This window comes from Cyprinodon tularosa, unplaced genomic scaffold (assembly GCF_016077235.1).
Source record: "Cyprinodon tularosa strain WSP-4 unplaced genomic scaffold, ASM1607723v1 ctg224, whole genome shotgun sequence".
In the NCBI taxonomy this organism is placed as follows: Eukaryota; Metazoa; Chordata; class Actinopteri; order Cyprinodontiformes; family Cyprinodontidae; genus Cyprinodon; species Cyprinodon tularosa.
The window spans coordinates 383920-405877 of NW_024038835.1; the positions used below are offsets into that span (position 1 = coordinate 383920).

At 38.4% G+C, this 21958-nt stretch overlaps 1 protein-coding gene across 1 annotated transcript; it reads right to left on the reverse strand.

The window, feature by feature from the left end:
* Positions 1 to 65: 65 nt before the first annotated feature.
* Positions 66 to 21847, reverse strand: rab44 (RAB44, member RAS oncogene family). The gene is made up of 10 exons (XM_038286363.1): positions 21750 to 21847; positions 10652 to 21342; positions 10028 to 10101; positions 7982 to 8055; positions 7735 to 7866; positions 7575 to 7656; positions 2079 to 2193; positions 1122 to 1220; positions 966 to 1042; positions 66 to 373 (listed from the first exon to the last, which is right to left on the reverse strand). The coding sequence occupies exons 2-10, from the start codon at positions 21299 to 21301 to the stop codon at positions 286 to 288; spliced, it is 11391 nt and encodes a 3796-aa protein (XP_038142291.1). The 5' UTR covers positions 21302 to 21342; positions 21750 to 21847; the 3' UTR covers positions 66 to 285.
* Positions 21848 to 21958: the final 111 nt, after the last annotated feature.

The following is a 21958-nucleotide window of genomic DNA, read 5'->3' on the forward strand; positions in this document are numbered from 1 at the left end:
CTAAACAAATTCTCATAATAAACAATTAGATAAACCTAAATTCTGCTTTTCTTTTCACCATGCAGCTGATTTATAAAGATGGTGTTAAAACAAACACATTTTAAACGCATACTTTTTTTTTTACTTCTCTGTTTCAGAATAAAAGTACCTTTATAGATTAAATAATAAAGAGGAATCAAAGTAATAGTAACTTTATATACATTTTGTTTCCGTATGAGTTTCCCTCAGGAAATGATCTCCAGTATTGGCAGGATGTCTCTTGCTTGGTGAAACAAACGCATCGGTTCAGCAACATTTTGATCTTCTCTTTGTCGGCTCTTTGTGTAACACTGTGACTTCCTCTCTCAGCAGGTCAGTTCTGTGACTCAGCATCCTGCCAACAGCAAGAAAAAAACAAATACAAAACGAAGCCATAAAATGTCAACGCACTCATCACTGGGTTTCTGCAATGTGTTGAATAAGTATTCACACCGTTTCAAAATGTACACACTCACATGTACACTTATGATGTGTGCTATTTAAAGTAAGGCTTCTGAAGTGAAAGGATGAAGATTGCTTTTTATTTTTTTTCTAAATAAAAATTTGTAAAGTATAGTGTATTAGTGTTCAGCTGGAGACCATCTGGGAAAATGAAGTTCTATATTTAACCATAGTTTTTAGCTGTGGCTCTGTCTGTCTATTAGGTTTTTCATAAAGGCTGCATTTGTGAGGCCTTTAAACTATCTGCAGTGTTCTGTGATCTTCACCATGCTTTTTGTTCTCCAATGAGCACTGAGCTCTTCAAAGAACAGCTGGATTCATGCTGAGATCCAATTATAATACAGTGATTGTGTTTTTCCCTACACAGGACAACAATGTTCTACGTTTAATGGTAAAAAGGTTGGAATGTTACAAAATGTTAATAAGCTCAAACATATGAATACCTTTATTAAGACAAATGTATGTTGGATATAGGTGAGTATTACCTGGCCACAGTTTCTAAAGCCTCAATAACATTTTCTCCTGTTGCTGCGCTGCACTCCATGAATTCAAAGTTATATTCCTGTGGAGAAAAGTGTTTGGATTCAGTGTAACATTACCAGAAAGAGACGATTGAAGGGTTTTATTGCCTCAAACAGTACCTTAGCAAGGATGTCCCCCTGTGCTGTTTTAACTTGTCGCTTTGCATGTTCACTTTTGTTTCCCAGGAGCAGAACAGTCACGTCTTCTGCTGCAGCTTCCTGCAATGCATGGATTTTTTTGATTAGTTTTTAAGCTGCAGTTTCAGTTGCATGTTTATCTAAATAAGTATGACTCAAGGAGAGGACCAAATACTATTGGCTTTAAATAGGACACAAGATACAAATTTCTGCTACTAGAGGTTTAACTCAGGGACTATCAAATAAATGTACCAACAAAAACATTCACTATTTTTAATAGGAGTGTGAATATGAACTTTGTTTGTACCAAGAATTAAAGTATCGGCATTGATTAAGATATTTTTGTTTAGTTATTAATACATTTAATCCTATATTGAAATTACTTCTATTTATTTTGCTTAGAAGGCGACCATAAATATTGACACTGGTGGAACGCTGACACTACATAACAGCACTGCTAGATTTACTATGTCAATAAAAAGAGAATGGAAAAACTTTTGTAGCAGAAAAACTATTCTTTTTAATTTGAAGGGGCTTTTCACTTCAAGACAGGTGAGGGAGAAGTTCCTGGTTTTAAGCTGTTCGGGATGACGCGACATGCAGATCTAAATTCACGTGTGTATTGGACTCCTCTAGCAATAGGTCATTGTTACTGACCCCTAAAACTAAAGTCTTTTAAAAAAAAAATAATTTTAAATCAGAGGTGGATAATCCAGATCCAGAAGGTAAAAAGCCTGTACTCAAATTTGAATCCAGCATTTGAATTTTTCAGCTACACAACACATACTTCAGGCTTAACAACTGGTTAAAAGAAGACCATGAAGGAAAATTAGGCTGGGTTTTAACTTTCTTGATCTGGATTATCCACCTCTGTTGAAAGTATAGATTCCTATTCTGAGCAGGAAACAGCTTTGGCAGAGGGTGGCAGCAGAAACCTACCTGGATGGAGTTTGCCCAGTAGCTGACGGCTGAAAAACTCTGAGAGGAAGTGATGTCGTACATCAAGAGGAAAGCATGGGCTTTGTGAAATACTTGTTTGGTGATGCTGTGAAACCTTTAAAGACAAAAAAAAGGTCAGAGACTTTCAGTCTTACATTTGAAGGGAAGATTTAAGATGCCAAAAATATCTAAAAAATATAAATGGTGTGAAATAAAGGGGATGAACTTATTAACCATTAAATGATAAAAAATACAAAAGACAAATCCAGGAAACTTATACGAAACAACTCAGCATTTAGAAAGCAACCCTAATTTCTATCATTGCAAATTAATATCAGCTGGTTTAGTCCCAGTTTAGAGGCTGCGAAATGTTTCTCATTACCAACCTGTTTCACAAGAAGCACTGTGGGATAGGTAAGGACACTCAACATACCTACCCACTATGACAAAACCAAAACTGTTTACACATGTTATACCGCTAAATATTTGATGGTTCTAGCAGGCAATGTTACCATAATAGTTTTACCAAGACTCAGTAAGATATAGGTGTCCCATTAAAGGAGGACTCCTCTTACAGAGGATAGCAGTGGGAATTGTCATAGAGCCAATGAACCCCAGTTTGTCATGAAATCACCAAACAACAGTAGATTGTTATTAGTCAGAGCTTATTCAGATCGGGGGTCCGTTTCATGAAGCAGGTTTACTGAATACTCGAAGTTTTCTAAACCTGAAAACAGTTTTCTTCAGTAAACCCAGAGGGTCCGCTGTTTCCGCTCTCCTTAGAACCAATCATGCTGTTTTATTTCCTGATATAGTCAGATTTTTGTCGTAGTTTTGTTCATAAAAATAAAAATAGTGAATGTCATTCACTTGTTCCATTAGACTCATTAGGTTTTAAAAACAAACATTGCATGTTAGTTTGACGACAATACTATTGAAGAAAGATTGGCACTTCTTCACAGAGAATTAAATATTTATCGGGAGAGGATACTACCACTCAATTGACAGGGCATGAGATCACTTGTTTTAGGTTTGCTGTTAAAGGTTCTCAGTCATCCAGATCATACAATAACCCAACAAGGCCTAGTTTTTGGTTTGAAAACATGCAAATTCGAACAAATGTTCACAGAATGAATATTTGAATGTCAATAATGTCATATCACTATTATTGAATAAAACTATGTTACGATATATATTAATATTGAAATATTGTCCACCCGTAGACTGACCTCTTGAAACTTTCAGTAATATGAGTTTGATCCTTATTCCCTGTTGCATTCAACTTTATACTTTATCAATGTTATACTAATATGATTGGCTTATATTCTAGGTCTTTATAACTTGCATCAGGGTAGAATTTCATTTGAACAAATAGCTTCCCATATCATAGAAAGAAAGCCTTCTGACTAAAGGTGTATGTGGATGTAGAACTGCTTAAAAGAAAGAGCTGCCAGGCCAGCCTTGAAACATGTTGACCAGAAGGGGAACCTCAGTCTTAATGTTGTCACACTTCTTTGTGCTCCATCTTTAACTGGTTTTGACAGTTGCTGTTATATATGTATTTGTAAAATGGTATTTGTTTACCAAGAAAAGCCACAGCCACTTCCTAAAACCTGCAAGCAGCATGACAGTCAGGGCATAGTAAACCACAAAATATCAGTCTACTTTACAATGTCCCTGCTTACCCATAACCAGATAATCTGTCTATTTATTGTAACATCCTATGTTCACTATCTGGATGATGAATTTTATTTGTTTTAAAATACATACACTTCTTATGGATGACAAAGTTCAACACCCTAACTTCACGACTAATGCTTTATATATAGAGTTGTAAACACATGTCATGGATGTAACTGGAACTACAGCTCTCTGAAGGCACACCCCTCTGACGGAGCTTTTAAAGGGGCAACTTCCTATTCAGCTTCTTGTTGGCAGCAGCGTGCAGCGGTTAAAGGCTAGACCCTACAGTGCTACCCAGCTGAAGGGTAGGCTAAGTAGCAACCAAATGCCACTAGAGAGGTCTGGGCTTGCTGGATGAGTCAGACTGCCTTTTCGTGCGGTTCAGAAGGAGATGAGCGCAGTGTTTTCCTGCTTTGTCCGATTCAAACCGAGTTGAACGCAGTGTTTCCTGAACCCACATGCTACAGCAGAGACAGAGGAGAGCTTATTTAGCTCTGTTTACCTAAATCTAACCGTCGAACAGAGGGCCCCAGTTGCTGTTCTCCAAAATAGCCGTTAGAAGCTGCTATAAGCTGGAGGCTACCATGAGTTATAAAATGACCTCCTCCCTCCTGCATAGTTGCCTCTTAAGGCTAGTTTATACTTCTGATGCATAGCATCTGCAACTGTCAAATTTGTCTCTGTGCTTGACCACGCCCCCCGTGCAGAGATTCTGCAACTGTCGTCTGTCGTCCTGACTACATGTTGGATGGTTTCAAACCTATGCAGAACTCAAGCAGAAGTGCACAGACAAAAAGCAGCTGTGATTGGTCCTTGGTATGCATTTTCGGCTGTCTGTGTGGTCGTCCTTCTCAATTCAGTGACGGGGCGCGCCATTTTTAAAAATCAAGGAACAACTACAGTGGAAAACTACGATAAAAAGGTTAATTGGTCTTTTTGCCAACTCCATTAACAGAACCTGTTATTCTTCGATGTCTAGCAACTCTAGATCCATCTCCGTGACCTTGATATCTTGCAGATGCACCATTGTTGTTTTGGAAGATAAACACTCCCGCCGGCGCCGCCAAAGTTCTCGAATAGGCTCACCCTTGCGCTTTGGAAGGAAACTACTGTGCATCCCCAGAAATTGGAGACCGACGGTGCAGAAGCATACCAGTAAAACTGGTTTGCGACCAGACCCAGGCGAAATTGGATGTGTGCAGATGCAGAAGTCTGCCCTTTATGCTACGTTCACACCTAAAGCAGCAGAGGCAGCAGGAGCAGCTAGTTTACATGCAAAGTCAATGGTTGACGTGCATCAAGGCGCAGCAAAAGGTCCTGCAGTGCATTTTGAGCAGCAGGAACAGCGCATCTCAGAAGCTGAAGCTGCGCGTTGTGAGCTTCTGAGCATCTGACATGCAGGATGCGCTGCAGAAGCAGGAGCTGCTGGAGTTGGAAAAATTCAACTTTTTCTGCTCGATGCGCCGCATCAACCAATCAAAGAAGCTGGTCTGGGAGCTGGCAGGGAGACAGACACATTGTTGATGATACAGATCACTATGATCACTCCTCTGAAAAAGTTCATTAATGTCTAAATTAACTTAAAATGCCGAAATGTTCCTTTTTATTATCCTGGTGCCTGCAGTTTGGATTAACTACATGAAAAAGGCATTCAAGCCGCTGTGGCAAACCGTGAATAGGCGACCAGCTAATATTTTCTTTGTTTCAGCTCGACTGGCTGGACTAGAACCCCTGGGACCAGCTAAGTTAAAGGTATAGAGGACAATCTTTTATTTTTGGGAGGATCATCTAAATAGGTGGTCTTCCTAATTGTCAATATGATGGCGTAACGATGTTTACGTTAGGCCATCATACGTGCTTTTCCCATTAGCTATCTTTTTCTGCACATGAGCACTTTCAGGCATATATCCGTGGTGAGCTACGGTTTCAGACAGTCAGATTTAGGAATTAAGACGGACATTCAGACACAGTAAGCTTGTATGAGCTACGAGAATAGGAACTTTAAACGGAGTGAGCACAAGGAGAAATGGGCTTGTGCACGCTCTTGCACACACATTTCTTTTTAAAGGGGAGAGGATGGGTCTTTTGAAAAATTTGAGAAAACCCTCCACAATACCTTAAACCCATTCTCTTTGAGCCTCATCACAGTTTAATGCATTCCTGAGTCATTATTCATTTTCCTCATAAAACTGAATGAAACTGCAATGTTTTGACAGCATTCAACATATCAAGGTTTATTCACTTTCAATGTAAGAAGCTTTAAAACTTGAATTTAAACAGACGTTTATACCAACCCCTCCTCCCCTTTTTATTTGGTTATTTGGACTTATTTTCAGTTGTGTTTAGTGACTGAGTATTGCCAGTAGTGTTTAGTAGCTTATTAGAAATAATACTGTGTGATTATTAGTTAATGAATGTACCATTATATTTTTAAGCCGTGGTCTCTTGTGTTTATTTTACGCAGTGAACGATTTATCACCTAGGTTGGAATCCCTCTTCTGTCATTAGTATCCGAATGAACAGAGACACAGTTGATTTGTTTGGTGATTAACAACTTTGATATTCTAAATTACTCAATTGGTGAAAGACAGTCCAACCTTTTACTTAAGAGACTAAAAACCCTGGTGAGTAAGCAAATTCCAGTTATAATCATTCAACTGATAATAATTAATTAGTTTTACCCTTGATTTGAATGACCTATTAATTAATATAACTTCCAGCTCTAGTTATTTATTATATTCATAATCTTCCGGTAAACTCTCACAACAATGGAGAAAGTTTAAATATTTTCCCTCTAAGCAGGATCTTATTCTTTTGTATTGTTTTGGTCATTCACCACACTTCCCGTTCATTTACAGACAGAATGGTGAACTATCAAAACCCTCTTTCAGCTCACATTTATCTCAACTACCAATAAGAAACTAGATTACAGCAAACAAGACAGTTATCTATAAATTCCTAATGTTTTTCTTATTGAGACCACTGGCTCCATATTTAGAGGAATTGCCTATTATACTATACACTTCCCAGCTGGCTACAAACATTGAAAGTCTTATGTTGAAGACACAAACATCAGTAGCAAACTAAAGGAGTCCTTACAATGTCCTTGACTATGCCTTGAGATCCTATACATAAACACGTTATAAAGATGTGATGATGGAGAGATGTGGAGGAAAGAATGAATGTGAAAACAGCTCTTTCATTGATTTATCAGGAACTGGACAATCTTTAATAACATCCTTGGGAGCCAATAATCCCACTTCTATAGATATGAAAACTAGGGCTGCAAATAACTATTGATCAATTAATAATCAGATAGCCAAAGGTCCCTTAAAAAAGATTTTTTTACTAAATTAAACCGGGTGAAACTCAAACTTTTCCATTTGAGGAGTTCTGGATAGAGCATATTGACAGAAGAAAATATTTTTTAAAATCTTAAATGCAAAATGTTCTATCAGCTAAAGGCACTTTTTACAGTTTCTGTACTCCAGTTAACGATTCATCGATTACTAAACTTGTTGATGACTATTTCAATTATCGATTAATCTCGATTAATTGAATTTATTGTTTCAGCCCTAAGAAAAACCACAAGTTAACTGAACTATTACAATATCTACAAAGAAAAGCTAATCAAATAAAAAATTTTTTTTTGCAATAGAATAATACTCTAAAGAAAAATAAACTGAAGTATTTTTTTCATTAATATCATGTAGAGGAAACATTTTGTCGAAATTGTGTGCTATCATATAACCTTTTCATTAAAACCTCATCTGTAATGTTTTCACTTAAAACAATAATCAATGTGAGAGATACCTTTCTTGACCTGCTGTATCCCATAACTGTAGAACCACAGGTTTTCCATCTACTACCACAGTCCACTTGCAGGAATCAAGGCCTGCAAAACATTTCAGGTAACATAGTTTCATATATTGACACACATTTATGAAAATAACATGAAATATCAGGATCTTACCAACGGAGGCAGGCAAATCTAAAGAAAATTTTCCACTTTGAGCTCTTTTCATGAAGGAAGTTTTCCCAACGCAGCTTTCTCCAACCATGACCACATTGTAACAGTCTGATTTATTTGTGCCACTAGTAGTACCTAAAAATGAAAAGGAGAGCATCTTTTAGTCTTGACATATACATTTTTATTTCCTTTGATGTCTTTAACCTCTCTAGAACCCTTCATTACATGTAAGAGGTGTTGGTATGTTTACCAAATGAAAGCGAAGTCCCAGCCTCTTCATTCAATTGGATACTACCATGAACAAGAGTCCCTGGTGTCTTGTCCCTATGAAACAAACAATTTAAAATCCTGGTTTGGTGTAAACCGTCCTAGATATGTTAGTTTCAAGGAATATTCTGTGGTTCAACCTGGTGGCATCAGAAGGAGCCAAACATTATGTTCCAGAACATTTTTCTGGATTTAGGTTAGGAAAACAGGACCCACTGCACTTGTGATGGTCTGATAAAGTGTCTAAAGCTTTTATCCCATTTCCTCTGAGCAGTCAGGATCCCACTGTTTATCCTTTACAGATCTGTGTATCCATCCATGGACATGCCTCTCCAAAGTAGCACTCAGCCACCAAGCCATCCAACCATCCATTTTCTGTAACGCTTATCCCTAGTGGGGTTGCAAGGGGTGCTGGTGTCTATCTACAGCTGTCTATGGGTGAGAGGCGGGGTACACCTTAGAAAGACTGCCAGTCCATCGCAGGGCAACCACCAAACCATTCATTCTGAATTATGTTGCAGGCAGGAACTCATGTAGATAGCTTTACCAAACCCTTTCATGTCTGTCTCATCTGTAAGGAGAAATTGGCACCTGTACCTGTCAATTAAGGTGTTCTCTGACAAATTCCAGTTGAGCTCAGTGGTACCTGGCATAGAGCTCATGGCCTACTAGAGGATGATGGGACTTCAGGCCAGCCTGAAAAAGTCTGTATCTAATGGTTTTCTTAAACATTCATGCCAGTAGTTAGCTGCAGATCACTTTGTACGCCTCTGGCAGAACCAATGGTTTTCCTCCTCGAACAAAGACCAGATAGCAATTCGGCTGATTTGTTAAGGGCCTTTGATGGTTCTGTCCAGCACTCTTAGAGCCTGATATTTAGATGGTTTGCATGACCTAAACATGTTTACTTGAGCATAGCAAATCTTCAGGGTGCAAAATTATTTGCATTTGCAATTCACCAGACACTGTGTCCAAACCTGTATTTGTGTGTGTGTGTGTGTGTGTGTCTTTATCAATATACAGATCATATTCTAATGACCAAACTGCACAAATCAGTGGGTAGAGGATAATCAAATGTAAACATTTACCATGTGCAAAGACATTTTCAAAATCTCAAAGTTTACTGCTGCTTCAGTTTTTGCATCTTTTTTAATACTTCTGAGAGGGATCTGCAAACTGACATGCATACATATCTAGACTAATTACTGCCACAAAAGAGGCCTTGGGACAATGACAGAGGATGGAGAGATATTCAAACATATTCTGGATTCTGATCCTAAATAGTAAAGTTTTTTTTTAGTTCAATTTAGAGTTATACAATAAGAAAAAGGTTGAATCTTTTAAATGTTCCAGAATGAGACTATCCTATATCTGTTTAGAAAGCACAATACTATGTATAAACTTAACGTTTTTTTCTGTTTCTTATTTATTGTTTTTTCTTTTCTTTTCTTTTTTTTTTTTTACTTCATCCGCTTTACACATCTTTACTAGGGTTAAACAAAGCATGTGGAGTGTGTAAACATTTTTGATTAACAGAGGATTTGAGTATGCTTTTAGCCTTCTCTTGTAAAAACCTGCTTCATAAACCACCATTTCTTCTGCTGTTTGAAAGTTATATTTCCTTTGTGTAGTTTTAGTTTCATATTGTTGGACACTAAAGTTGTTATGGTTCGAAATTTGACCTTGTTTCCCGAGCAGTCTGAGAGTTGATGTACAATTACATTTTACAAGCAAATAAGAAAGAATGTGGGCAATGGAGTTTCTGCTCAGACTAAATGATGTTCACAGTTCTATTTTCTGATTGGTTTTATGATATCACACAAGTGACCAAACTTCTGAAATAGATGCAAAGGTAATAAGTTAATGCATTCACTGTTGAAAATATTAACACCAGACATTAAGTAGCATCTGGGAAACTGGTGAGTTTGCAATTCAGTGATGATTCTTAATGATTTATGGTTTGTGTTACAAAGCAGATGGCTTAACTCAACATGCATGTCTCAGATAGGTTTATCTGTAACAGCCTTACCTTACAGGCTTGGGAAACTCTGTAGTCTCTGAGAGATTAGTGCAAGGAGATACTTTCCCCTCATTTTCATCAACCTGTAGAGATCAAAATGTGAAATAAACATAAGTGATCTTCTCTTTTTTATGCATTTTCTTTTCATGAAAACCCTTCTCAGTTTATTAGACCCAGCTAAAACTACCTGATCTTATTTAAAGCCTGCTTGTGTTAGGTTTCGGAGGAAGCCAGATATACATGTTCTCATTTCAACAACGTAAAACCCATGGTGATGACCACATGTTCCTCATTTTAGTTAGTTGCATCAATGTTTTCTTCAACAAGAACAAGATGTTTCATGCAAATGGGAAGTAGCACCCCATCTTTTCTCGACATTGACATTTTTTTTTACAAACTACCTGTCTGTCTGAAGACCATAAATTATTGTTTCATCATATTGTTGAAACAAGTGTAACTCGACGTCTTTACCAATACAAAAAAAAAGAATAAAGTATATTAATGTCCAGCAAGTAAATTACTAATATGTATCATATTCAATTACTTTGCAATGCATGCTTTAAAAATATGATGACATAAAAAATAACATAAATACTTATCAAAAAAGTTCAAAGTAAATCATTTGGAGCTTACCTCTGATATCTTGCTCAGGCCTGATGATTCATCTCTTTCAGTTGCCTTGTGTGCACCTCCTTCTGTGATCCCCCTGGCTTCATCTTCATTTTCTGCTGTTTTCTCTGGTTTTCTTTGTTGTAACCCTGACTTTCGATTTGATCCAAATTTTTTCCTCCTCCCTCCAGAGGCAGTTTCTGACGTGGGAGGGCTGGGTGGCAGTCCGCTTGGATTTTCCTGTTGTTCTGCCTCTGCTGTTTGCTCTTCTGAGATAGAATTTTCTTCAGCCTTATCTTCAGCTAGAGCTCTTAATAAAGACTCACCAAACTGGCTGATTTCCAGAGTTTCTTTCTCTTTTCCTTGCTGAGAGTTGGCATCTATGTGTTCAGTGTGTAGCTGTGGTTCTGTTTCTTTCTTTCCCGAGTCACTAGACACTGTTACATCTCTGGAAGATGTTACAATCTCTGCTGACCCATTTTCCGGTTCAAAGATTTCCTGTTTAGTTTGTATTCCCAGATTTTTACGAGTAGAGCCCATTTTTCTTCTCCTGTTCGTTGGAATTAAATCCTGACTTGTGTTTTCTATCCCAGGATTTTGAGTGTGAATGCCTTCAGTCTTTCTACTTGGAGATTGTTTTTGAATATCTTGGACTTGTTTTACCTCCACGTTCTGCGGACTCTGCTCATCCCCTTGTTTATTCTGTGGCAGTTCACATAATACCTCTGGACTCCCCCCTTGGGTGTCATTGTTTGAAGTCATTGGCTGATTAAAAAAACAACTGTTTCTTTCCACCAGCTCAGGGGTCATTTGAATCTCAGTACTTTTAAAGCCATCTGGGTTTGGTGTTTCTATAATAGGATCTATGATGGCAGATTTTTCAGAAGAGAAAGAAATGTCATTGTTATTGGTCTGGAGACTATCACTGATTTCTTGTTGCATTAAAGTTTCTTGTTGTGGCTGCATATCGTCACCTTGTAATACCTCTAGTTTTAAAGGTACTTCCCCCTCACCTTCCAACTCGCCACGATTCCCCATCTCTGTTTTTGTGCTAAAGTCCCTTTCTTCTGTCTCATCAGTTGTTTGTGTCTCATCCTCTCGTTTTCTGTTCAATGGAGTCCTACGAGAAGATCCAAGCTTTCTCTTCTTCTGTTTCAATGTTAACTGAGGGTTTTCTCCTTGGCTGTTTGGTGCCTTTACCGTTGCAGAAATCCCCTCTTTGTTAGATTCATCCACAGCTGGCTCCTGCGAAGCAGAAATGCACTCATTTGAAGTATTTTTCTCTTGGGCTTCATGCATACACTTCTTTCCCTCTTCATCCTGCTTAAGATCGTGTACATCCATTAAGCTTTCCACCTCTGAAATGCAGTCTTCTGTTGTTACAAATCCAACTGTTTCTATCTCTTTGTTTGTATTTTGCAAATGGAACCCTCTTCCTGGTGGAGCTTTTTCAGAAGAAGTGTCTCTGTTTTGTCTCTGTAAGGCTTCTTCATGAACAATGACATGCACATTTTCTGGTTCTGGGCTGATAATATCATTATGAAATAAGGTATTCTGCATATCTGAGCCAACTATCCAAACAGAACCCTGAGTTGATTGCATCAAACTCTTTTTGTTTGTGTCATGTCCTGTAAGCTGAATTGAGTCATTATTCCCATCAGTAAGTTTTACATCTTTGTCTTTTTCTTCTGCATTGGATTTACTAAGGTTCACTTGGATTGAGTTTGGATTATAACCTGACGTTACACTTGTGCTGTCCTCCAGAACATCATGTGAAGAAACTATGTTGTCTTTCAGCAGTATTTCAGTTAGTCTAAATGGCGCCAGGTTTTCAGACAGAATTTCCTTTTCTATTTCCTCTTCTTGTGCTGCTAACATTTGTGCAGTTTCCTCGTATGTTGTATTTTCTTGAGCTTCATTTTCAGTTTCTTCATTTTTTTCAGTAACCTGGTTATTTTTTCGGCCTTTATGCCTCCTACTTGACCCCAGTTTCCTCTTGTACGCTGATGCTGTGGGCCCTGAGTGAGCATCATCTTTGAGGCTTTGATAAGCGTCCTTTGGTTGAGAGTCCAAAGTAGCATCTTTATCTGACTGCTGTGTTTGTTTGAGAGACTCAACTTCTTTATCTGATGGCCGTGTTTGTACATGACATTCATCTATTTGAAGTGAGACTTGATGTGTTTCCTGCATTTGTTCATTTTTAGCCTGCTCTTTCTGTTCTTTGCTTTCCACATCTATAAAATTATGAGTTTCTGCAGCTATAAGCCTATCTTTCCCCCCATCAGTAGAACACATCTCTTGTGGTGATGACACTGCACCATGCCCAATGCTGTAATCAACTGAAGCAAGGTACATGCTTCTCGGTTTTTCTATGGCTTTTTCTGGTGGGGCATTAGGCTTCAATATTTCAGCGTCATCATCCGTTACCTTTGTTTCTGCATGTTCAAACATATTTCTGGAATAATCATCATGATTTCCATCTGTTCCATCTCGCTCATTTTCAATTGTTCGAAACATGCCTTGGTTCTGTGCAGGCTTGGTATGCTGTTTAAGAACTTTCTCAAACGTACCCACATCCCTGCTTTCAGGTTCTGTGCTCCTGCTTTTCTCGGCATACCTTTCTGTTGTGGGGGGACATGCATGTGGTTCAGATGACAAAATGCTTTCCTTTAGACTATCATCTTGCATGCATAGCTCTCTGCATTCATAATGATCTATGCTGAGAGGTTTGGGTGGTTCCCTATCTGTACTCTGTGTGCAACATGATGTGTCAATAACCTTGTGGTCAACAGTGGGGGATGGCTGAATGCCTGTTATGCAAATAGAAGAATACTTTTCCTCCAATTCATCCAGCACTGTTTCAATTGATTTTTCCTGGTCAGGTGCTTCTCTACCTTTTGTTTTTTCATTTATACTTGCATTAATGTCAACGCCCTTCATAGTTTGATCGTGTGATAAAGCAGCTGAATCTATTGCCTTAACCCTGCCTTTATTTCTACGACTGGACCCCAGTTTTCTCCTGCTGCCACTGCTATGGAGGTCTGATTTGGTTTGATTGTCTACACTCTCAGACAATTCCTGAGGCTGGAGGTTTAAGAAAATGTTTTCTGATGGAAAGTTTGACAAACCAAGTGTTTTGTACCCTGTTTCACATAAGAGATGTTCCTGGTCCTGATGAAATATTTCATCAGTGTTCGTTCTTACATCATGCTGGGCTGTTTCTTCATTTTTAAGTTCATGAACATCTGAGTTGATTTCTTCTGAAGAGTATGATTCTTCTTTTATTTCAATTTCATCAACAATGTTAGTTTTGTGCTCAGATAATTCAGCCTGGTCAGTTGGATTTTCTGAAGTAATGTCAAGATGTTCAGTTGCATCACCTTTAAAATCATTATATGAACATGTTTGTATGCTTTCTTGAATTTGTGTTGATTTCACTGCTTCAAGCATTTCCTTCCCATTGTCTGACACAGTATTACTGTGATCTCCTCTGTTAAAACTATCTGATTCATCTATTGACACATCCGCTGATTTTGCCTCATCTTGGGCAAAAGCAGGTGACTTTCTTTCATTTAGATCCTCTTCAAGATTTTCACTTTTCAGAATTAAACTCTGCAAATCTTTTTCAGGATAATTTGATAACACAGAGCTCTGATTTTCAAAGGACATAACTGGAGGAATTGAACAAATCGAGATATTATCGTGTGAAACAGATATGTTTACATGCTTGGTGTCTTCCTTCATTTCTTCCTGCTCTGCTCTCCCTATTTGTGATGGGACTGTTGGTCTTTCAAGTGTTACTGTACCTCTTTTACTTTCCAACACTTCTTCTGGAGGTTCTTTACCTTGTTGCCTTCCTTTGTTTCTCCGGCTAGAGCCCAGTTTTCTTCTGCTCCCAGTGAAACCAAAACCAACATCAGTTTGCTTATCTGTGCTCAGAGAATTGTCTTGAGGTTGGGGGTTAGCCGAATGGTTTTCGGAATCCTCCAAAAAGAGTCTGCCTTCTTCCACCTGACCATAAACAATGTGATCCATTTGATGAGGTTGTTGTACTTGTGTTCTTGCCTCGTGTTGTTGACCTTGTCCCTCATCATTATCTCGATTCTTGGCTTGAAGAATCCCAGATTCACTGTGAAGCGTGTCAGACTGATGTTCTGAATTCTCCCATGATTGACCAGGATACTCCTCTACTTCTACTTCTTGAATTAAATTCTCTCGACCATTCTCAGGATAGATATCTGGCATAGAACTCTGAACCTCTAACGATTGAACCAGAGAGGGGTCGAAATGCATTGAGCTCTCATGTTCAGTACCTATGACTACTTTATTACAAAAAGTGTGATCTTCACTTTCCAGAGAGTCAGATATATCCAATAAAGAATCATCCCCTGATTGAAGAGATAAAATAACATCTATATCTAATTTATTTTGACTCTCTGAATTAATTTCTATATTTAAACATTTTGGGTCAACGTCAGGTTGCATGGAGCTTTCTCCTTCCATCTTGCCATTTAACTTAACCATCTCATCTGGAGCAGAGTCACCTTTTCCCAAGTTGGTGATTTGTTGTATATTGAGATCATAGAGGTCAGATTCTTTATCTTTTACATCTATGGCCTCTGGGTAGTTTTCTTTTCTATGATATACTTCCTCTTTGGTTGCAGAACCATCAGTTATTTTCACAGTGAGCTCAGACATTTCAGCTGGATCTGCCAGGTTTTCAGGAATAATGCCCTTATTTTCTGCAGTAATATCAGAATAACATTTGGATTGCAGGGTATCTTGCATTTCTGTTTGGTGAACCCTGACATCCTCTACTTCCCTAAAAGCATCGTCTGATCCAGCATCTTTGGTGACTTTGCAATGAATAGTGTCAAATTGACCCTCCTCTAGTTCTACAACATTTATTGGTTTGCCAATCATTTCAACCTCTAACCTGCTCTCACTGCCATCTCTACAAGTGGGATCTTTTTTTAACACACAGTTCGAATCCTCTGAAGACATAACGTGCAATGGCATTAAGCATAAGTCCTGTGAAAGAGACAGGATAATTTTGTGTTCAATGTCCTCAGTCAGGTCTTCCTGCTCGGCTCCACTCTTTTCCAATGGCATTGAGGTTTGGAGAGGGTTGTCTCTTAAGGTATTTTCTGAAGTCACCTGTGTAGGTTCTTTAACATCATGTCTTCCTTTATTTCTCCGACTAGACCCCAGTTTTCTTCTGATCCCACTGAAGCCCAGATCAGTTTGCTCATCTGTGCTGAAAGAACTATCCTGGAGTTTTGGGTCTGTAAGACTGTGTTCAGTTGCCTGTACCAGACTCACATCTTTATTCGTCTGACTTAAGGTATTGTTCTCTTCAGCCAGGCTGCTGATTGATCCTTCCTTTGAATCATACAGATGATCATCCTTATTTGTCTGAGCTAAAGTTTCCACATTTGCTTCTGTTTTGAAACACAGATTTTGTTGGACTTCATGTGGAAGTTCCTGTTTTGTATCAGAACCATCATTACTTTTCACTTCAAAGTCTGACTGGATACTGCTGATTATTTCAACCTGTTCAATTATTTCTTTTAAGTTATTTTCCGTATATTTAGGAAGTTCATGGGCCACTTCTTTTTGCTCACTTCTTGCTATGTCTGTTGGTTGGTCCTCATTGTCATGAGATTGTTTTCTAGCAGTTTCTAAGTCATTGGGACCTGTGATTTGATTTGTCTGGAGAGTCTCACCTTTAATTTTAACAAAGTCGGTTTTATCCACGAAAGAGTCTTCCTCTGATTTATGAGATAAGTCAACGTTATATTTTTCTGATTTATCAACTTTCTCTAAACTATCTTCTTTAATTAAACTTGTCAGGTCAGTCTCAGGATAGATGTTTTGCACAGCACTTTGAACCTTAGATGAATCACTAGGAGGAGACAGAGTGGAGTTTTCATTAGAAACCAATAATGTCATATTCTGCTCCACATCTTGTCTTTGTTCCTCAACTGTGTCCGTTTTTACATCTGATAATAACAGTGTTGCTGACACTTTCTGTCCACTTGTACAATTGGAAAAGTCTGTGTTAAAATGCTCATCAACACTCTTAGAGGTTTCTTCTGTGTGGGGATACAAAGAAAATATTTCTGGTTCAATGTTTGAAAAAATAGGTTTGCTTTCCTCCTTTTCAAAGAGGGGTTCTTCTTTGTCGTGAAGGAATATATCATCATCTTTGTTTTTGTTATTATTCTGAACCATTTCTTCATTTTTTAGATCTAATATCTCTGAGATTATCTCTTTTTCAGGATGTTCTTCCTCTTTTGCTGTAAAACTATCAGTGCTTTTCTCTGTGAGTGGAGACATTTCACCTTGATCAGTCAGACTTCCATACATGTCAGCATTTTTAGTGGTATCGTCTGAAGCCGTTTCAGAAGAATGTGGGATTCGTAGACAGATTTGTAGGTCTTTTTCTGTTATTAAACAATCTTTTTCTTCTTGGTCTTTCATCACAGTTTCCTGTAAAACAACATCTCTTGTATCTTCACAGTGGATAGCTTTATATTTACTCAGTGATAAATCCACAGATTTTTCTTGATCTGGAGACAAAACATTTGAGTTTCTTTCATTTGTATCTTCTTGAAGATTTTCACATACTACAATCAAAGTCTTCAGGTGCTTGTCAGGCCCTTTAGTTTCCACAGAGCTTTGATCCTCAGAAGACAGAACAGGAATTATGGATAAGTCACGTGAAGCAGACAAGGTAACTTCATCCTCATTATCTTTACTTAATTCTTCTTGCCTGGTTGCCTTTGTGTCAAACAACAGTGTTGCTGTATCAATGGTTTCTTCTGTTCCAGTAGTTTCTAAAGTTTCCTGTGTATATTCTTTTCTCTGTTTATTTCTCCGACTAGACCCCAGTTTTTTTCTGCTTCCACTGTAGTTGAAGCCCACCTCAGTTTGCTTATCTGTACTGAGCGAACTGTCCGCGACTGTGGCATCAGCATGATTGTGTTCAATATTCTGTACCTGGCTCCCACCTTTGTCCATATGACCAAGGGCATTGTTTACTCTAACTACACTGCTGGCCAACGTTTCCTTTGAATCACACAGATGGTCATCAGTCGTCGGTACTACAGCCTCTTCATTTCCCTCTGTTGTGAAACACAGATATTGCTGGTTTTCAGGTAGAAGGTCAAGTTTTGTATCAGAATCATCACTTTTCACTGTGAGCTCTGATTGGATACTGCTGGTGATTTCAGCTTGATCAATCATGTCTTCCAAAACAGTTACTTGATATCTAGAAACATTGTGTGCCACGATTTCAGACCAGTTGTCCATTTGCTGACTTTGTTGTATGTCTGTTGGTGGATCTGTATAGTTTTGGGCTTGTTTTATAGTATCATATGAATCTTCAGGACTGTTGCATTTTTGACTCTGTAGCATCTCAGATGCATCCACCAAAGCATTTCCCTCTGTTTCTGATCTTTCTTGATATTTTGTGAAATATACATTTTCAGAAGTAGAATTTACCAGGTCGTTCTCAGGAAAGCTTTGAATTTCAGATAAATCACCAGGGGTGAACACTGAGCTGTCGTTTAACACCGGTGAGACATCACGCTCTACGTCATGTCCGAGTTCTTCCTGGTTTACAGTCTTTGATTCTGATAATATTTGTGTTGAAACGAAATTTTGGACTTCCTTGGACTTTTCCTTTACATCTTCAGATTTTTCATCATGCTGTCTTCCTTCACTACTTTGGCTGTAATCTTTTTTTATATTGTGGTCACTGCTTTCAAAGCTTGTCTTGGTCTGTTCATCTACAGTATCAGGCATCTCCTGAGGCCTGGAGTCAAAATAATCTATTTCTGACAGGATGTTTGATGGAACAACTTTGATTTCCTCCAGCTCACTGGAAAATCCCTTTTTGTCCTTATGAATAACTTGATAAGAGGTGAGTGATTTAATGTGTTGTAATCCGTACTCTTCTCCACCTTTGAACTCTTCAAAATCATTTGAGGCAACTCCTTTTGTGTTTACATCCTTGATTTGGGGTTTATTGGTACAACAATAAACAGAATCTTGATTTGTCTCATCTTTTGCATCCGAGTAATTTCCCATCTCCACTCCCACCACCTCCCTAGGAGCATCCACTGCAACAGCATCTGTTGTGTTCTTGTTGCAAAGAGTGTCAATTTCCTCCACTCCTCGCTGTGAGACTTTCACTGTATTTTTGCTGTCTAACCTGTTTTCATAATGATGTTCCTGAAGATTTTCACATTTCACTATCAAACCCTGTAAATCAGTTTCGGGAATCCTTGGTTCATTATTTTGGCTTAGTTCTTCCTTTAACATTGAAGCTGTTTCCTGTATTTGATCACCTCCTGTACTATCAAACACTTCAGTAGCAGGCTCTTTAACTTGTTGCCTTGCTTTTTTTCTCCGGCTCGAGCCCAGTTTTCTTCTGCTCACATCAGTTTGCTTATCTGTGCTCAGAGAATTGTCCTGAAGTTGCGGGTGAGCAGAATAGTTTTTGGGATCTTCCAAACAGACTCTGCCTTCTCCCATCTGACCATAAACAATGTAATTCATTTGTTGAGGTTCTTGTCCCTGCGTTTGCAGGGCCTTGTGCACTTGACCTTGTCTCTCATTATCTTCTGAATAAGGAACTTCACCTTCCTTGGTTTGGTGAATCCCAGATTTGCTCTTAAAGGTGCCAGACTGACATTCTGAGGTATCCTCCCATTTTTTGTCAGGAAACTCCATATTCATTTCAGTTTCAGATTTATACTGATGTTCTGGGATTTTAACACCCTCTGGAATCAAAACCTCTTCATTTTCTGTATAAATATTTGCCTCAGAGCTCATTTTCTCTTTATCTAACATGTGTGTGTTTATTTCATATCTGGATTTTTCTTTGGAGTCTTTTTCTTGTTGCTTTTCTTTAATTTTACGGCTAGACCCCAGTTTCCTTCTGTTGCCACTGCTGTAAAAGGCTTGGTTGGAGCCTTCATTGGATTGTTCATTTACACTTCTAAAAGCTTCTAGAGGCTGGAATTCTAACAAAACAGGGTGTTTCTCCTGGTGAAATATTTGGTCTGTGCTACGTTTCATATCATCCTCTGTTTCATTTTTGATCTCCTGAAACAGGTTCCTCAGAACATTTTCTGATTGGCAATTTATCATATCCTGACTGTGTAGAGTATAAGATTGATCCACCTCATGCTGTGAGACATCTGAGTTCTCAGTCACTTCAAACAATGCCAGTGGACTAGTTTCGTCTTGACCTTTTTGAGGATTTTCACTTTTCATTATCTGCGAGTTTTTATCAAGATCTTCAGAAGAAATACCTGAGGGCACTAAAGAAAAAGACACCAGGCTTTTTTGTGAAAGAGACATGTTCATGTCAGCAGTGTCAACACTGAGTTCTTCCTGCTCTGTTTCCTTTACTTTTGAAAATACTTGAGGTGCATTGGTCCAAGTGTTTTCATAAGTTTCCTCTTCAGGTTCTTTTGCATGCCATTTTCCTTCATTTCTAAAGCTAGATCCCATTTTTCTTTTTGTTGCATTAAAGCTGAAGTCTGACTCGGCATGCTCATCTGTGGTCTGAGAACTATCCTGTAGTTGGGGCTCGGTAGAAGCCTTTAAGTCTGACTCAAGATTTGGAACAAATGATTTGTTCCTTTTATTCTCCGAAAGGGCTTTCTCAGTGTGAACCTTTTCTACAATTTGTCTGTTATCTTCCAAAAAACTTCCAGTTCGGTCCATCTGACCTAGAAAAATTTCTTCTGCTGTGTTCGAAATATCCGTTTTGACTGTAGTGCTAACTGGAAGCATACTTTGGCAAGTATCAGATTCAAGTATCTGTTTTTCAGAGTAAGAATTACATTCTTCGTCTTTTAAGGGATCTTCAGCAGAGTTTTCATTTTGATGCTCACTTTGCACTTGTGTCAGGTTATTTTTACGGTAAACATGATATTCAACCTCATCTGAACACTGGGTGTTGCCATCTTTACTTGTAAGCAACGTCTCTTTTTGCAATAAAAAAGCATCTTGGTTAATGCCATCAATAATTGGGATGTTTTCTCTTTGAGCATTATCTGCAGTTATCTGTGGCGTAATAGGTGTATTAACATTTAATTCGCTTACTGAGAAGTTATCCTGTAGAAACCCATCTGGCCTGAACAAGTCTTGGTATACAAGCTTGATGCTGTATGACTCTGCCACAGAACAAAGATTGATATCTTGTCCCTGTTCAATCATTTGTTGATTCGATGTCGTATAACTGGTTACCTCAGGGAGATGGTCGTACAGATTTTGGCTGAATTTTTCATTCTGATGAGTGTTAGTACGGTAATCTTCCAGCTTAGTCTCCTCTGTAAAAGGTGTATTGACATCTCTGGAAATCAGAATGTGCCGAGTGTCTTCTGAACAGAGGGCAATTTTATCCCCATCAGTTTTACCATCTGTACCGACCAAGAAAGCCTCCTGTTGTGCAGCCATGCTATGATCACACTCTTGACCTACTTCTTCCAGCTCTTTAGGTTGCTTCGCAGCAGACATTTGTGCATCTGGACATTCACTTCCCCTTGCCTCATCCTGAACATCCTCTCTAGATTCAACACCTAGCCCCGTTTCTGGCTCCTTCACACGCTGCCTTCCTTTGTTTCTTCGACTTGTCCCAAGCTTTCTTCTGTTCATTGTGATATCATGTTTAGGTGGCTTCTCTTTCAACTTTTAAACTGTCAGCATTAGAGAAAATAGTTAATGGTTTTTGACAACTTTCTGATACCTTATACTAAACCAGACATTTTTTTTTATGACAACCCCCCATTAATGTGAGCTAACCCAACCCTTAAAAAAAGTGCCTTGGGCAGAAAACGTTGTGTAATGCACTGGGGAAATCACGCCCTACAATTATACAAGAGCAAAATAAAGAAAAAGTAATGGATAGCCCATTTTCTCCAGAATATACAATATAAAGGATAAAAAAAACAACTAACAGAGTGTAGGTACAAACCAAAAACCCTATACAGGCAATGGTAGCAAACAAACTGCAGCATATAGACTGGCAAATAACTAGTTTAAAAGTGTTTAAGACATTTAGTTTGCTTTCTTAAAAAAAAAAAAGTTATTTTATTGTACTTACCTCCAAAATCTGGAACATCTGTTGACTCATCACAGAAGCTAAACCCCAACATCAACTCATCTACTCCGCTCGACAGGAGTTGCATTTCACACGACGAGGGAGTGTTTAACTAGCGCTGTTTGACAGCTTCCTGTGTGGGCTATACTTGCAATCTTAATCAGCACCATACAGTCACTTCCTGCATTAAATAACATCTAGATTCTACCACA

Bases quoted from the DNA above. Each gene is read 5' to 3' on its own strand.
- rab44 (XM_038286363.1), bottom strand. From the start codon at position 21,301: ATGAACAGAAGAAAGCTTGGGACAAGTCGAAGAAACAAAGGAAGGCAG. The intron at 7,867-7,981 runs GTAAACATACCA...TTTCATTTTTAG, and splicing joins TGGGACTTCGCTTTCATTTG to GTACTACTAGTGGCACAAAT. The intron at 374-965 runs GTAATACTCACC...TGCTGTTGGCAG, and splicing joins GCTTTAGAAACTGTGGCCAG to GATGCTGAGTCACAGAACTG.